Genomic DNA, 17,968 nt, shown 5'->3' with positions numbered 1-17,968 from the left:
GTGCGTTGGTGGTGGTGGGAGCCTCTCCCTCCTTCGTGGCAGCGCTAAGGACCCTTCTGGGGATGTCTGCCTGCCAGCTTAGGCCCGCTCCCCTGAAGGCAGTCGGACATCCCCCATGGGGTCCCGGATTGTGAGGGTGTAGGCCTGGCTGAGGGACTCCCTCCCACCTTCACGAATTTTGTGCACTAGGCCTCTAGTTTAGATAATAAAAGGAATTTTTCATACCTTTTTTTAATGGGTCCTATGGCACTTAAGTATTCTAGTGACATTTTATTTCCAGATATTATAGAACTCAAATTCAAAGTGATGGCAAGCAAAATATTTTGAAACATGGCGAGCCCCCACCCCTTTCCCCAGGCAAACCCTTGATTGTTTTTTAAAAATTTTATTTTCAAGGTTGAATTTCAGAATTAATTAGATAGGAATTTTTGTCAGCCTGCCAAATACTTTAAACTTCTAAATAAATTAACTTTAACTTTTAATTTATCATTAACTTTGTTTTATTAATTGAACTAGTCATTTTTAAAGCTTAAACTAATTTAGGTTGTTAGGTGGAATATAGCCCATGCTTTTCCCAGTTTGTAAGCCTTCTCACTTATTTAAGGAAAAATAAAGTTTAGACAAAGAAAAGTAAAGGTACACATTTGGATGTAATTTAAACCTCATTTTGATGACTGTTGGCCTAGTGATTATAGATTCTATCCCAGTATTGTTTTCAATAATAGTGTTACTATAGCAACTAATATAAATGCATGCTTCAAGGGGAAAAAACAAAAAAATCTCTCCACCGATTATATTGTATATTGAGATGAAATTTTTCTTTATTAACTTTTGTAACCCACTCTAGACTTTGCAAAACTGTTTTTCCCAAAGAAATGTTTGGAGGATCCTGTTAAAAATACTTTTTTGCCTTCTTAATCACATCATCTGTTTCTTGTATTGACAGTATGCTGCAATTAATTTAAAAGGGAAAAGAAAGACTTTGTTTCAGAAATCCTGTATCTTTCTCTTATTTGTGCTTCATGTAGTACTCTGAAGGAAAGAAAACTTTCTGATTTCCTCCTTCTGAACTATATAAATGAATTGTGTTCCTATGAAAGTCAGTTAATGTCCATGTAATGTCTTTCCTTTGTTAAAAATGAAGATTGTGGTAAACGTACTTGTCTAAGTCCTAGAGAATTATCAGCATAATTATTGTACAAACTAGTGGTTGAAATACATTAAAATGTATCCATTACTCTGTTTCATTGCAAATTTGGTAACTTATAAAAGTGGCCTAAATGTTCTAATAAACTCATAAGAGAAAAAAATTAGGTAGATGATAAAGTATATCTACATAATATTTTATTGTTAAATGTCTTTAATAATATTTAAAATGATGAAGGACGTATTTGAGGTAAAATGATGTCCATGGAAAGATATGAAGGCAGAAAAGATTTCTAAACTGTTAAGTATAATCCCATTTTTATGCAAAAGTGTGTGTGTTTGTGTGTAACTGTAAATGTGTGGAGGAATATACAACAAATGTTACCAGTAGTTATCTTTCGGTTTTATATTAGAACTAGAGGCCCAGTGCATGAAATTCATGCTGGAGGGGGGGTGTCCCTTTGCCCAGCCTGCACCCTCTCCAATCATGGACCCCTCGGGGGATGTCAGACTGCTGGTTTAGGCCCGATCCCACACCAGCAGTTGGACATCCCTCTCACAATTCAGGACCACTGGCTCCTAACCGCTCACCTGCCTGCCTGCCTGACTGCCCCTAACCGCTTCTGCCTGCTGCCTGATCCCCCACAACTGCCCTCCCCTGCCGCGACCCGCCTTCTCTGCTGGAACCTGCCTCCTCCATGTGAGGCAGCGGAGATGCTGATCTGGGGTGGGGCCAGGCGAGAGAGGGACTGCAGGTGATTGGCTGGCCGGCCCTGCCACCTATTGGGGTTGGGGGGTGCGATCAGGGGCAGGCAGCCACGGAGAGGGGCTGCGGGCCTATTGTGGTGGGGCCAGCTCTTTGTTTTTTTTGTTACTGTTTTTTTGGCAACTTCACAATTTTATTTGTGGTGCTTGTGCTTTGTCTCAAGAATACCTTTTCCCCCTTCCCGGGACAGCATTGGGGAGGGGGCAGCAAAAAATAGAAGACGTCCCTCCCTATTGCACACGGACCCTATATACAGGCCCATCTGGCCCAGGCTGGTGGGATTCTTGGCACATTCTTGGATCCCTGCTCAGGGGCTGGAGGGGTGTGGCAGCACACGTGAAAGGGGACCTCTGGGTGGCCACTCTGGTCCTGGCTACTGGTCCTGGCACTTCCTGGTCCTCGGTTCCTTCCTGGTCCTGCCTGCAGCCCTGGTCCCCCTACCTGGCTCAGCCTCCCGTCTCCATCCTGGCCTCAGATGGCCCCCTTGGATCCTGGGGGCTCTGTCCTCCCCTCCCAACCTGGAGATCTCAAGGAAGGTTATGGCTTCTCAGAGACTCCCCAGAAGCCCTGTCACTCATGTTCACACAGGGGAAGGAGTGCATGTGGCAGAAACAGCTGTATAAATGCGGGTGCAGGGGCAAGTCCTCCGGGGTCACTTGGACAGTTTGCTGATGACGCAGATCAGGGCCGTGTTCTCCTCCTTGAGGTGCTGGTTGTCAGCTAGGAGGCTGGACAGGCCCTTCAGCTCCTCTTCCAGCTCAGCAGCCTTACACTCCAGGGCCCTGAGCTCAAATCTCTCCAGCTCCCGGAGGACCGGCCTCTCTTCAAAGCGCTCCTGCCTCTGCATGGTGTGCTCCAGCTCCACCTTGAGCTGCGCCAGTCGCAGCATCGTCTGGGTCAGGTCCTCACGAAGTCTCTAGTTCTCAATGTACAGCTTTGCATAGAGTTTCTTGATGCCTCCCTAGGGCTCTTTTGATTCGGGCTGGGGTTCTGGGTTTAGGTCCTGCTGCCTCTGGAGGAGAAGGGCTGGATCCTGGGCTGATGTCCGCTGGCTTCACCTCCTCCCCATTCGCAGGCCCTCTCCTCCCCTTGCCAACTCTGCAGTGCTCCCTGGAGGCCCGTGGTCCCTGTCCCTGCCCGTCAGGCACCTCTACTGTCTGGGCAGGGCCATCAGAATTCTCAACCCATGGACTCGGGGCTGCCAGGAACGGTCCAGGCTCTGTGCGGCCTGCTCTTGATGGGGATGGGAGAGTCTAAGGCAGGCTGGCAGGCGGAAAGGGCTGCAAGGTTGGCTGATGGTCCCACCCCCTGATCGGGCTGGTTTGCTGGCTACAGTGGATGTCATAGAGACCGGCCGGATCAGGGCCATATTCTGTGGGTTTGTCTCCCCGCTGGCTCTGGTCCCAGTAGCGCAGCGCCATGGCCCTGGGGCTGGGGTTGGTGTATGGATCCCCTGCAGGCTTGTCTCCCCACTGGCTCCGGCCCCAGCATCCCAGCACTGCTGCTGGAGGGCTGGGGCTAGGGTCCAGACCCCCTGTGGGCTTGTCTCCCCGCTGGCTCCGGCCCCAGCAGCTCAGCACCGCTGATGTGGGGGTGGGGCTTGGATCCAGACTCCCTGTGGGCATACTCTCCTGATTGGCTGGTGAGCACAACGGAACGACGGCCAATTTACATGTTTGTCTTTTGTTAGGTAAGATGATCACTGGATAGGAGTCAGGAAACTTAGCTTCTAGTCTCAGCTAGTCCTTTTTTAAAAAGGTATATATGAGTATTTCTGCTATTCTCATTCTGTTACACATGTGAGCAGAGAGTATTTCATATTTAACTTCAATTCATAGCTAGACTAAGTTACTATCCAGTGTTACAGGGAGAATCAGTAGCATAGCTGAAAATAAATTCAGTTTCTAGCACACAGTACTCTTGGTCTTTCCTTCAGGTTGCTTTCTTAGAGAAATGATTTTTTACTATGTTTAAGAACATCACATTGCCAAACAGAAGTAAAATTAAGGACTTTCGTAGAACATTTCTACCTTGTAATTTATTTGGTATTTTGTAGAACAGCTGATTTACTAATTGTATTTGGCAATGTTATCTGGTTTTATTATATACCTTTTTTTTGAGTTATGCGTGGGGAGTGAGCATGGGAGACACATGTCTAAAGAAGCATTACTTTTTAAAAGAATTTAGTTCAGACCGGCCTATCTCTGTGCTTTCCTGGTCAGTAACTCTGAACTTTGGAGGTCTGTCTAGTGATGATAAAGCCTGTTCTATATGGTATAGGCCAGAGAAGTCAGCTTTGATGGCAGATTTCTACACAGGTATGGGATAGAAAGGTTTAGTTAACATTTCAGAAGAACTAAACCTGTTAACATATATGTATCCCACCAGTAGATTTTCTTGAGCTCTCTCATTTGTACCATCTTTTAATGTTTTCTGTTTTCAATAAAAGAAATAGCACATACATGGCAAACTCAGTTATAAAGTCTAAATTATCAGCAGTATCCATTAAGAGAATCCATTCATGAAATTATGAAGTAGTTATTTCAGGTACTTATTGGGGTAGCAAGATAAAAAGTTGTTTACATGAGATGAAATGTCAGAATATTTGGAATTAGTGTCAGCATTTACTGTTGTACAGAAAAAAACTTAGGGCCTTATGATTTAAAATTTTCATCTTGAGTTATTTAACAGACATTTGATTTCCTGCCATGTGTTGGACCCTATACTCTAGGTGTGGTTAAAGATATGAACATAAAATTATTTACAAGTTTGGGCTTTGTCTATGCTAAACTTTATGGGGACATTAAGGATTACTAGATACAAATTAAATTTAATTTGCCATAAACCTCCCTATACCTTCCTTTGACAGTAACTATTTATGTTCCTTCACTAAATTCACAATTTAGAAAGCATGTTCTAAGGGAACTTGCATTAGAAACTGTGGAAAATCATTTTGTGAAATGAATTGATTTGCCTTTTATATATTCAAGTTTTTATCTGTGATTTCTTAATAAACAACTTGTGAATATTAAATTGTTATTAGCAAGTAACATATTCCCCTCTACCCAATCTCTTTGTGTGTGTCTCTCTCATAATCATAATTACACAGAGCACAAGTTTGGTGTTCTCGTTGAATACATAAAAATGATCTCAATTTTTAAGCTTTTAATTTTTTTAACTTTAAAAGACTGACTTAAGAAACACTGTGACTTTGAAAAAAGGCACTATTATAATAAGTTGATAAACAATGTATATCAGTGTGTCCTTAACAGTGCAATTTATATTTTACTTTCCTACAATTGAAATATAAGGACTATATGTTCCAGTTAAACTGTTTTGTAGCTGTTTAATTTAGAGTTGGTTTTGGTTAGCATAGTGGCTGATAGCTAAAGTGATTGTGAAAATACAGTTGTTAAATAATGTATAAATAGGAGTAGCCATGAATTTTAACACAAGCACCCAATATAATTTCTGATTTAGTAAGACTTGTGTTAGCATTTATTATGAACTTAGAACAAAGCACAAAATATGTGTGAAAAAATTAGGGAAAAAGTGCCCTGGCCAGTGTGGCCCAGTTGGTTGAGCACTGTCCCATGTTCCAAGAGGTCACTAGTTCAATTCCCTGTCAAGGCATGTGCCCAGATTACTGGCTCAATCCCCAGTAGGGGACATGCAGGAGGCAACAGATAGATGATGTTTCTCTCTCTTATTGGTGTTTCTCTCCCTCTCTGTTCCTCTCTTTCTAAAAATAAAAATAAATAAAAATTAAAAATTGGAGAAAAACCATTGACCTCTGAAAATTAGTCATTAAAAAATCAACTCCCTAAAATATGTCATATAAATGTGAAATTCTTACATAAGAGGCTGGTGTTGCATGTTTAGCAACTGTTTTCTAGGTAATTTATCATATATATCAAAAATATGTATAACAGCCATGTTCTAGTTTCTAGTCTAACAGTACACCAAATACGATCGATCCAGAGGGAGGAAATAATTCTGTTATTTCAACCCCTTTAAACAGGACACCATACTTGCAGAACTTCTTCAGATACATAAAGAACACATTGTAGGATATCATGAGCATGATTCTCTTTTGGACCACAAAGAAGAAGAAGAGCTGACTGAAGAAGAAAGAAAAGCAGCTTGGGCTGAGTATGAAGCAGAGAAGAAGGTAGATCATTTGAAATGCTTTTTGGTTGTTGTTTTGATGTTAGTAATTTGAAAGAGCATTGAGGAAGAAAAGGCCACTTTTGGAATAGGTGAGTCTTCAGGAACGAAGTCCCCAGATATCAGAGTCTTTTTACAGGCTTTGGCTACCTTTGGTGGTAGAGTGGGAAGAGAGGAGAGAAGGAAATATTTTCCACTTAAAGAGTAGTAACCCCATTTCTGCTTAGCACTTGCTGAATTGAGCGATTAGTGAAAGGTATATATTTAGCATCACTTAACTCCAATCAACACCCTCACTGTAGTAACAGACATACAGAAGCTTAGAGTTTGGAGGTAGGAAAGAATAAACATTGTTTTAGCATGTGTGCTATGAAATCTAAATTTTGATTGAATGTGTATCAGAACACAAAAATATTTTATGATTGGACATTAACGTCATTCTCCAGCAGCAACTTCATTTAAAATAGTTTCACCAACCCACTTGAGCAAAAATGTGCCTGAGCATGGGAAACCTTATCCTAATACATGAATTCTTTTTAAACTCCTAAACTCATTGTACCAAACTTCTTTAATGTTAATGTGATGTTAGGAGTCTCATCAGAATTATGAGTTGCTCCATTCTGTGGGAATTATCAGAAAAAGGGTACACCTTTAGGGGTTAAAGCTTTCTGTGTAATAAGATCTTGGTTTTGGGTAAAAAGGGTGTTTTGTTTGTGTGTGTAAGGGTGTTAATAATTTCCTAAATCTGAGAATATGGATTCTATTCTAAACCAGTAGGTGATGTAGAATTTCAAGTTTTAAATCACAGTGTGGATAAGCGCATAATTTTTTGTTTTTAGGGACTGACCATGCGTTTCAACATACCAACTGGGACCAATTTTCCCCCTGTCAGTTTCAACTCTCAAACTCCTTATATTCCTTTCAATTTGGGAGCCCTGTCAGCAATGAGTAATCAACAGCTGGAGGTAAGTTGTGAAGTACAAAAGTAGTTTAACTTGAATTAAAAGCAATTTCAAGTGCCCTGTTGTTGAGAGTTCCTTATGCAGGAATATCACATTCTCCAAAAGATTACTTCTGAATAGACCAAAAAATTTTTATTTGTTGATCTTTTTGACCCAGCATGTATGTAGTAAAATGTGGTTTAGAGCACAAGGGAATCAGGCCCTGATTTAATGTAGTTTGAATTACTTTATTTAAGAAACAATAGGGCAGATGACTGAGTAAGGAAATAGCACTTTCTTCAGTTATAAAATATTTTGAATAAACAAATTACTTGTTTAATGTTTGAAAGTAGGATAAATGCACACATTGACTTACACTCTAATGCAGCCGTGGGCAAACTATGGCCCGCGGGCCGAATCCGGCCCGTTTTAAATGAATAAAACTATTGAAAAAAAAGACCGTACCCTTTTATGTAATGATGTTTACTTTGAATTTATATTAGTTCACACAAACACTCCATCCATGCTTTTGTTCTGGCCCTCTGGTCCAGTTTAAGAACCCATTGTGGCCCTCGAGTCAAAAAGTTTGCCCACCCCTGCAGCCTAATGCCATGTAGATGCAACACTAAGTATATGATAATGCCCAGTATTATGAAATAATTGACTTAAAACCAGAATCAATTATGAAGTAACTAAGAAAGATTAGATTTTATTATACCAATAATTTAATAACTTAATGGAATCTCTGGTTTCCTTTTTAAAATGTGCTTATGGAGTCATTTAAATTATTAAATTATTGGTTCAATAAAACCCAAACTTTTATCTTCCTAACAAGACCCTCACTGATGAGTTTTATTCCACTTTATTGATGCTGAAGTTTGCTGTTCTTTTCAATTCTATAAATTGGCAATTCTATACTTTAAAACTATCTTTTATAAGCTCTATATAACTTATTTCTTACATTCTTCTAGGACCTCATAAATCAAGGAAGAGAAAAAGTTGTGGAAGCAACAAACAGTATGGCAGCAGTGAGGATTCAGCCACTTGAAGATATAATTTCAGCTGTGGTAAGTTAATTGGCAATTGTCTTACTCCAACTTGAAATTTGTGTTCTTTCCCCCACCATTTGTTTTAATTTTTAATTGTTTGTTTCACTATTTCTGTGGGGAAAGGAGCATAATTCTTATAACTTGATTTGCAATAGTAAAACACTAGTAAAGTGGATAATAGTGACAAGGCACGAGTATAATTTATCAGTTTTACCTAGATGTTGGCACAAAAGAGAAGTGGCTGAAATCTAAAAATTAGGAAGTCAATCAATCACAGAAATGTATGCATTGTTTACATAAACATATTTTTATGACCAGCTTCACAAATTAAATACAGCTTTATTGCAGAGATAGCCAACCCTTATACAACAGTGGAAAACTTAGTACCCTGCTTTTTTTAAAAATGTGTTGATGATAGTATTACAGATGCCTCCACTTTTTTTCCCCCCTTTGCCTCCCACCGCCCAGTTTTCACCCTGCCCTAGGCCTTCACTACTGATTGTCTATGTTCATGGGCAAGCATATATGCATATAAGTTCTTTGGTTAATCTCTTCCCACTCCCCCTTCCCTCTAAGATTCGTCAGTCTGTTCCTTGTTTCCATGTCTCTAGTTTTGTTTTATTCATCAGTTTATTGTGTTCATTAGATTCCACATATAAAGTTACATCATGTAATACTTGTCTTTCTCTGACTGGCTTATTTCACTTAGAATATTAATCTCCAGGTCCCTCCATGCTCTCTCAAAGGGTAAGAGAACCTTCTTTTTTTTTGTAGCTGCATACTATTCCTTTATGTACCAGTTTTGGGGCACTTGGCCATGTTGTTTTCTTCTAAGCTGAATAAAGGAAAGGAAAGGAGGGAAGAAAGCTTGAAAGACCCTGAATATCTTCAAGTAGTCTAATTATTTTTCCTTGGTTCTACTGCAATAGGACTAAATAGAAACTTTTTTTTTCAGTGGAAGGAAAACATGAATCTCTCAGAGGCCCAAGTACAGGCGTTAGCATTGAGTAGACAAGCCAGCCAGGAGCTTGATGTTAAACGAAGAGAAGCAATCTACAATGATGTATTGACAAAACAACAGATGGTAAGAATTCTGAGTATTCTGGTTAGGTTTAATTTTCTTTTATTTATAACTAGAGGCCCAGTGCATGAAAATTCATGCACTGGAGGGGGTGTCCCTCAGCCCAGCCTGCCCCCTCTCACAGTCCGGGAGCCCGCAGGGGCAGGAGATGACCCAGCGATCAGGGGAAGGCAACTCCCCCATCACATCTCTGCTGCTGCCACTGCTGGCAGTACAAGCCTTGGCCAGCCCTGGTTACCTGAGCCTCTGGCAGCCCTGGGCAGCTGGGCAGCTGCCATCTGAGGCTTGCCTGCGCCTCGGGCTGGTCCTAGGCAGCTGGGCAGCCGACAGCTGAGGCTTGCCTGTGCCTTGGGCCAGCCCTGGGTGGCTGGGGGGCTGAGGAGACTGGGCTCCACCATCTTGGGGCTGTGGGCGCTGCCATCTTTGAGGGTGGGGCAGTCAATTAGCATATTCCCTCCTTATTGGCTGTGGGCACCGCCATCTTTGCAATGGCTTGAGGGTCAGTTAGCGTATTTCCTCTTTAAGAGATAGGATAAGGCATTTGTGTGATGTGTATGTCAATAACTATCTCTCACATGGACGGATGGACATGGTTATTTCTAGAAGAAATTTTGTCAAAAAAACCTAGTAATGTCAAGAAAAGGCAATATCTTTTGTTACAAAGGAGCAGTATCTTCCCTAATGAGTTCCCTTGAAGTTTATATATGCTGTCATCCATATAATTTTAATTTTTATGTATCCTGGATCTTAAAAAGGAATTTCTATAGCATTATTTTATCATAACAAAAGTAAAATGTTGCTTAAAAAAAAAAGAATGCAGATCCTAAGATCCTTGATCATCTTTCCCAGCAGTCCTTTGCTTGCCACCTGCCTTGCACTGGGAAATTTCAACTCTTGATACCAGAGAATCAATTTCTGTGGCATGAATTTTACTTAGAAAACATTGTAAAGTTTTAAATTCTGTTAGGAAATTTCAGACATTCCAGGTAGGAATTATTCCTACTGTGAGCACTTTTTCCCTTTGGTGTCTGTCACTAAAAATGTTTATTTATATGTTATAATGTGAAATATTCAAAAGAATGACAAAGAAAGGAGACTTGACAAAAAGTGCTGTAACTAATACTTGAGACTAATCACAGTGCAAGACAGGTTACTATGGTAACTAACCTAAATGCTGCTTGCAATACAATAGTTAAGTCATTAGGAGAATTTAGCCCTAAATGGTGTTACTAACTGGTTTCTACAGTAATGGTCCTGTGAATGCCATCAAATTAGTAATGGTGATAACAATAATGTGTTTTCTTTTTGGTATGGTACCCCCTAACAAATTGATTTTAGCCCAAAACTTGATACTTACATCTTTGAAACAGGTCATGCACTTGTAACAGCTCCCTTTTCTCTCTTTAGTTAATCAGCTGTGTTCAGCGAATACTTATGAACCGAAGACTCCAGCAGCAGTACAATCAGCAGCAACAGCAACAAATGACTTATCAACAAGCAACACTAGGTCACCTCATGATGCCAAAGCCTCCAAATTTAATCATGAATCCTTCTAACTACCAGCAGATTGATATGAGAGGAATGTATCAGTCAATGGCTGGTGGTATGCAGCCACCACCATTACAGCGTGCACCACCCCCAATGAGAAGCAAAAATCCAGGACCTTCCCAAGGGAAATCAATGTGATTTTGCACTAAAAGCTTAAAGGATTGTTAAAATCATAGAAAGATCTTTTATTTTTTTAGGAATCAATGACTTAACAGAACTCAACTGTAAAAATAGTTTGGTCCCCTTAAATGCCAATCTTCCATATTAGTTTAAAATTTTTTTAAAATAGGGCATACCATTTCTTCCTGACATTTGTCAGTGATGTTGCCTAGAATCTTCTTATACACATTGAGTACAGAAGATATTTCAAATTGTTTTCAGTGAAAACAAGTCGTTCCATAACAGTAACACCTCCACAGATTTCCTCTCTAAATTTTTATGCCTGCTTTTAGTGACCATAAAATTGTCATGAAATTAATGAATTTAGGAAATAATACAGATTTATATATTCATTCTTTACATATAAAAACACACAGCTGAGTTCTTAGAGTTGATTCCTCAAGTTATAAAATAATTTTGTACTTAATCAATTTATTGATTAAAGTAATTGAAATGGTTTTAATGTTCTTTTGACTGAAGTCTGAAACTGGGCTCTTGCTAGGTCATGTCTGTGACTGAAAATTAGAAACTAAGGGTTATCTTTGACACAGAATTGTGTGCAATATTCTTAAATACTACTGCTCTAAAACTTGGAGGAATCTTGCAGTTATCTTAGTATTGTATAAACAGCCTTAAGTACAGCCTAAGAAGAGAATTCCTTTTTCTTCTTGAGACTTTCTGCCATTTTTTATTTTCAGTTATATGTACTGAAATAATTACTGGTAAAATTTCAGGGTTGTCGATTATCTTCCACACATGAATTTTCTCTCTCCTGGCACTAATAAAAAGCACATCTCTTAACTGCTTGGTGCCAGTGCTAGTGCTTCATCCTATTGCTGGCAGTGGGATGTGGCTAACAAAATCAAGTTCTAGCATTTTAGGAGGTTAAGGATGACATTGTGGTTGTTAAGTTCACACCCTGTTTTATAAACAGCATCAAAATGGCAGAACCATTGCTGACTTTAAGTTCACATGAGGAATGTGCTTTAACAATTCCCAGTACTGTCAGTATTGTGAATTAATTACTTTTAAAGATAAGGATCACTGGCTTCTATGCTCATCTTCTTTTCTCTCATCATGTTCTTTTCCCCCAACTTCCCTGTTTTCTTAAATTATGCCTAAGTTCGATTTTTTTTTAAGTTTAGGTCCTTGAGGCAATTATTGATCCAAATTAATTCATGTAATACCCCTTTGTGAAGTTTTACTAGAAAATCATTACATTGTTGTTTTTCTTTATCCAGACCTGTAAAAATAACCTATAAGTTTATTCATGTACAATTTGGTTGCTTGAGTTTCTTAAAAGATTGTTAGACTATGGGAGTCAACTTAACATGACAAAAACAGTTTTGAGATGATGATATAACAGGAAGTGGAAACAGCTAAGGAATTCTAGAAAAAAGAAAGTTGAATGGAAGATTGACTTGTTCCAGGTATCACTGGATTAGAATGAGTTTAACATTAGCTAAAACTCTTTTGAGATGTTTGGATGGTTATGAGATTTCCATTTTTATCTTGAAAGAACTAGTGATAAAACATCCAAGAGCACTAGGTTTGTGATAATGAAACTTATAAGATTTGTAGGATCTACCCCCTCCTACCTCCCATGATAAATTATCACTAACAACTTCCATATATTTGGATATTATACCAGCCATATAATCAAATTTATTTAATTGGGGGGCGGGGAGATGTGTGTTTAGGAGAACTGAAAAAGTCAAGATTTATGAGGTAAATATTTGAAGACAGTATACTCTGGACAACTGTTCTCAGTCGGTATTTCTACAAGTCCAGGATACTTTATATCTGATTTATTAGACCTGGGAACTTTCAACATGGTCTAATTACCTGCTCAAAGACATAGATGTGAAAATTTTAAGCAACCTTCTAAACTGTTTTACCACGATGAAACTATGACTTAAAAGTAATGCATAGAAGGATTAATTAATTGGAAATAAGAGAGTTTGAAATAAAACTTGGACCACTTTGCATACACTATTCTCACTTGACATTTTAGCTACATAATATGTACTTTGAGTATAAAATCAAGCTTTAACAAATATTTAAAGACAAAAATCACGTCAATAAGATACTAAAAGGCTCAGTTTTATATTTGTTTTAGATGTTTTAAATAGTTGCAATGGCTTAAAAATGACGATTTAAAATGTTGCTTGTAATACAGTTTTGCCTGCTAAATTCTCCACATTTTGTAACCTGTTTTATTTCTTTGGGTGTAAAGCATTTTTGCTTAGTATTGTGATATTGTATATGTTTTGTCCCAGTTGTATAGTAATGTTTCAGTCATCATCCAGCTTTGGCTGCTGAAATCATACAGCTGTGAAGACTTGCCTTTGTTTCTGTTAGACTGCTTTTCAGTTCTGTATTGAGTACCTTAAGTACTGTAGAAAAGATGTCACTTCTTCCTTTGAGGCTGTTTTGTAATATATATAAGGACTGGAATTGTGTTTTTAAAGAAAAGCATTCAGTATGACAATAATACTATCTGTGTTTTCACCATTCAAAGTGCTGTTTAGTAGTTGAAACTTAAACTATTTAATGTCATTTAATAAAGTGACCAAAATGTGTTGTGCTCTTTATTGCATTTTCACAGCTTTGAAAATCTGTGCATATATTGTTTCATAGAAAATGTATAGCTTTTTATGCCATATTTAATGGTGGTTCTTTTGCACATTTAGTTATTTAATGTTGGGAGGTCAAGAAGTTTGGTTTTTAAATTTGTTATATACTAAATTCTGTAAAAGGAGATCTTTAACCTCAAAAATAATTTACATACCAGGAAGCCTATGTGTGTTTGTGTTAGTTTTGATTGTCTTTGTGTAATCCAGCACCACTTTCTGCTTCCCAAGAACTGCATCACTCATTTAAGCCAAACAGGACTACCGATCCACATCTGTACAAAAGCTGCTTACTATCCTGAAGCCATAGGAGGTTAATGGAAAACCTTATTACCTGGCCTCCAAAGAAGCTGAATGTGTTGTAGTCTTCCCTAGCTATGCCTGTTCTTGCTTTAGTACCATAAAATCAGATACATATTTCTGTGCCCCAAACAAAACTTTAAAAACAATTATCTTAGTAATCATTGTTTCTTTTGAGGGTGGCGTGTTGTGAAGCTGACAGATACTTACTCTAAGAGGAAGAGAGGTTATCCTTTTACATCTGTATTTCACTAAAATTTATGTTCAGATTTTTACCCACCTTATTTCACCAGACTTACTCTCAAGTGACTTGACTATCTCCAAATCAAATCTGACCTTAGAGAGGAAAATTCTACCATTGAATTTTTTTTTTCTCAAAACTGTATTCTGTGCCAATCCCAAAGGAGTGACCAGGTTTTAGAAATGCTTTTTGTCTGTGCAACATTTTATATATGCTGTTATATTGAGGTGAATAAAATTTTAAAATCCAAAATACATATTGTTTCTAATCTCAATATCTGCCAGGTAACCAGATTCTGCCCATATCACTCACGTTGGATCTAATAATAGAATGGCCCCTCCCACCCTCATCTAAGAGTTTTACTCCTCTGAGTAATACTGTACAATGTAATATTGCCACCTCTTTTTGGAATAACCTTCCTGACACCATTGTGCCTACTTGGCTAACTAAGGGAATCACCCTTCCTTCCCTCACTCTACGTATCTATTTCTGATAGTGACCGCTACACATGTTCACAAAGGTCGACAGCATATGAATTGGGGCTTTTATTAAAGATAAAGTGTTAATTGAATGAAAAGGTGAGACAAATCCTAAAATACTGCAGACCCTCTAATACTTAGAACTAGCACATATTCCAAGCAATCTCTACCCAGGAGCACTTCTCCACATTCTGCTCCAGACCATCCTGTCCTTGCTCATCCCAGATAGAAACATGTAAGGAAGAGGGAAGCTCTAATCTCCCTTTGCTGATCATATTCGATGACTACCATTAGGCTTCTACCTATTAAGTAGACTCAGCCCCTCACATCAAATACAGTTTGATTTTCAAGAAAGGTGAAGAGATGACTTATCAGATGCAAGAATGGGATTTGTTTCAGGTATATGAAGAGAAAGTGTAGTGTTGAAAGAAAAGGAATACAGGTAGAGAAGGATCAGGAAAGAGACTAGATTGGGGTAGGTTGATGGACAGCCTTGAAATCATGAATGAGTAATTCAATACGGGGGATAAGGATTTGTGAGGGGGTTGATGTGTTCAAAGTAGCTGGTAAAGATTGTGATTTGGGCAGGGGTAATTTGAATGGTTTAGAATGCAAAGTGAAGACAGATTAGAGACAGGATGATAATGAGTCCAGGCATTCAGTGACTGACTACAGATCATTTTAAGGACAAAAGGCAAAAAAAATCATTAGAGGTTGTATAGGATTCTTAAGTTGTAAGAAAAACCCGTTATTTCCTTTTACCCTTCCCCCAAGGAGTCCACTTTGTTCAGGATTTTTTATTTTACAAGGAAAATTTCACCTACTCTATTACACTCACATATTTGCAGCAAGTGAGTTTGGTCCTTTTCACTAGGTTGAATGTAATTCTATTTCTTTCCTCAAGCTAATTCTTTAAAGGGCTAAATCCACACCTGTTACTTTTCTTTGAGACCCACCTATTCCAATCTCTGGTATCTCTGTTGGTAATGTTTTATTTATAAGCTTCCCTTGGTGTTTTCAATGTGCTTTACAGTCTTGTATTAACCTGTATACAACACCTGTGTGAGAAGAATGAGGCGAATAATTACATTCTCTTCATGACAGTTAAGCTAAAGGACCAAAATAAAAATCTATTGCTCTTAGGAGACAGAAGACATTCTAGTTAACTTGAATTGCTCATATCTCATTTGGAAAATGGGACTATAATAATGCCTTAATTTCTTAAAGTCAAAAGACTAGACCAGGTGATTTCCTGTGGTCCCTTTCAGCTCCAAGAGTTAGAGTTGACTGTGAGCAAAGGACAAAAGGCAGAGTGTTTGTCTAAGGTTACACACTCAGTTTGTGAGCAGAATTAGAAATCCTTCTCCTTTGGCTAACTCTCTCCCTCCACTAAGCTATACCAACCCCCCCCCCCACACCCCCTGTTTAGAAAATGAGAAGTCTGACAGGCATTTTAATGGCAAAGCAGATAAGTCAAGTTGTAATTGGCTCTAATTACCACTTCCACAAGCTGTAACCTTTATCTTTGCCCAGAGGCACTTCCAGACCTGGGTTTCTTAACTGCCCCTGGAACTCGGCTGAAAATGAAAAAAACATGACTCATTTTGGTTGCCTGATCGGGTTATATGCATGACAAAACATTAAGGTAAATATAAATCACCTTTTGTAGTCAACTTTTAAGCAAATAATTGGTAACTTCCCTTTCTATTGTTCATAACTTTAAAGTCCAAATTAGGCCAATATTTAAATTGTCTGGTCTGGATGAAGTTTACTAGTATAGTGACTAGGAGTTTATATTGACTCTAGTAAAACACATATAGCATACTTTTTGAGCTGTGGTTTTTATCAAGAGTCAAATCTTGTGACAAAAACTATGAAAACTAATAGAAGAAAAGAGTGAAATAGTAATTTTTTTTTCTGTAGCTGCTTGTCCCCACATGCCAGTAGCAAAGCAGATGGGAGCCTGTGTCTAGCTTCCTGAATACATTTCAATGAAACCAAAACCGAACTTCAGAGAAAAGAAACATGGTTAATATAATCATCTGAGGTCTTGTTGGTGCATTTCCAGCTCTTGGTAGGTTTTCAACAATACATGGTGGAGGTTGAGCCTCAAAGGTATTAATGATGCAGGCTTGTTTGGACCCTATCCTTAGCATAGTAAATATTTTATTCTATTAGCAAGTTATCCTGCCCCCTCTTCCCACATCGTGCACACTCTACTGGATGAACTGCCTGCCTGCAATTTTCCCCCACTTCTACAAATTATCTCCTCCCACCCCACCACACACACACCTTTATATTCTAATATGTCAGTGTGAGAGAAGACAGGAAGGGGGGTTAGAAGCATAGAATGCTAGAAATGCTAGGGATCTTAGAGACCCTGTAGCCCAGCTCTCTCTACTGGTACAATCAGGGGGGGGGGGGGGGGGGGGGGGTGCCCAAGGACATACATGTCTTCTAGTTTTTATTCCACTCCATTAAGATGTCTCCTATTTCTCTTGTATTACAATTCATTTTTTCAATCTGCCAGACCACATTAAGCAAAATTTCAGAATAACTGGTACTGAACTAAGCTTTAAAATGAGAAGTGTTTGTGGGAATTAGAGGAGTATGTGAACTAAAATGAAGGGGAAAGAAATTTCTGTGTGACAACTGTAAAATGGGAGGACCCCTGACATATACCATACAACTTTAATTTAGTATCCAGGGCATTCACTTCAGGATTTTGTTTCCGAGGGATATTTGTTTAAAAGGTTCTTTCACCACATAGCACAGCTCAGTAAGATCTAGAAGAAATGTTTCACTTTCTGGATCTCAGTGTCCTCAAACGAGGCAGATTGATGTAAGAAGTACTTCAAAAATCATAATTTAGAAATGCTGCTGTATTCACAAGGAAACAAAGTTCTGTGTTAGTATAGTGATCTCTGTCAGGACAGGGGCAAATATTCTTGAGTTATAGAGATGTGCCACAAGAACCATTAATAATATATATTTCCAAAGAACTAAGAAATAGTAAAACAATTGTGATATGCTAGAATTTGGGGTTCTATCTGTGTAATCTTGGACAAGTTACTTCACCTCTAAGAATCATCTCTCATACCAAAATATTTATCGAATGCCTATTATGTGTCAGGCAGTATGACGGGTCACTTTTATAATTCCTGTTTTACTGAAGAGGAAATAGGTTTAAAATAATTAAATTATTCACCCAGTGTCACATGACTAATTGAAAGAGGCAGGATTCAGCTGCAAATCAATAAATGTGATAAATCACATAAACAAATTGAGAGATAAAAATCACATAGTCATATCAATTGATGCAGAAGGAGCATTTGACAAAATCCAACACCCTTTCTTGATAAAAACTCTCAACAAGGTGGGAATAGAAAGATCATACTTCAACATAATAAAAGCCATATATGACAAACCCACAGCCAACATCATACTCAATGGGCAAA

The 17,968-nt window shown here is 38.5% G+C and overlaps 1 protein-coding gene across 1 annotated transcript in view; it reads left to right on the top strand.

Annotated features, from left to right (window-relative positions):
• LOC102769157 (transcriptional regulator ATRX) overlaps positions 1–14,285 on the top strand; it is a 114,945-nt gene extending 100,660 nt beyond the window's left edge. The window contains exons 16-20 of the mRNA XM_006774061.2: positions 5,934–6,083; positions 6,919–7,044; positions 7,992–8,087; positions 9,025–9,153; positions 10,558–14,285. Of these exons, the coding sequence (XP_006774124.1) occupies positions 5,934–6,083; positions 6,919–7,044; positions 7,992–8,087; positions 9,025–9,153; positions 10,558–10,836 (780 nt within the window). The 3' untranslated portion in view covers positions 10,837–14,285. The remainder of the gene's footprint in view (positions 1–5,933; positions 6,084–6,918; positions 7,045–7,991; positions 8,088–9,024; positions 9,154–10,557) is intronic.
• Positions 14,286–17,968: the final 3,683 nt, after the last annotated feature.

Source organism: Myotis davidii, unplaced genomic scaffold (genome assembly GCF_000327345.1).
Source record: "Myotis davidii unplaced genomic scaffold, ASM32734v1 scaffold1627, whole genome shotgun sequence".
NCBI classification, from domain to species: domain Eukaryota; kingdom Metazoa; phylum Chordata; class Mammalia; order Chiroptera; family Vespertilionidae; genus Myotis; species Myotis davidii.
This window is presented reverse-complemented; position numbering and strand designations above follow the sequence as displayed.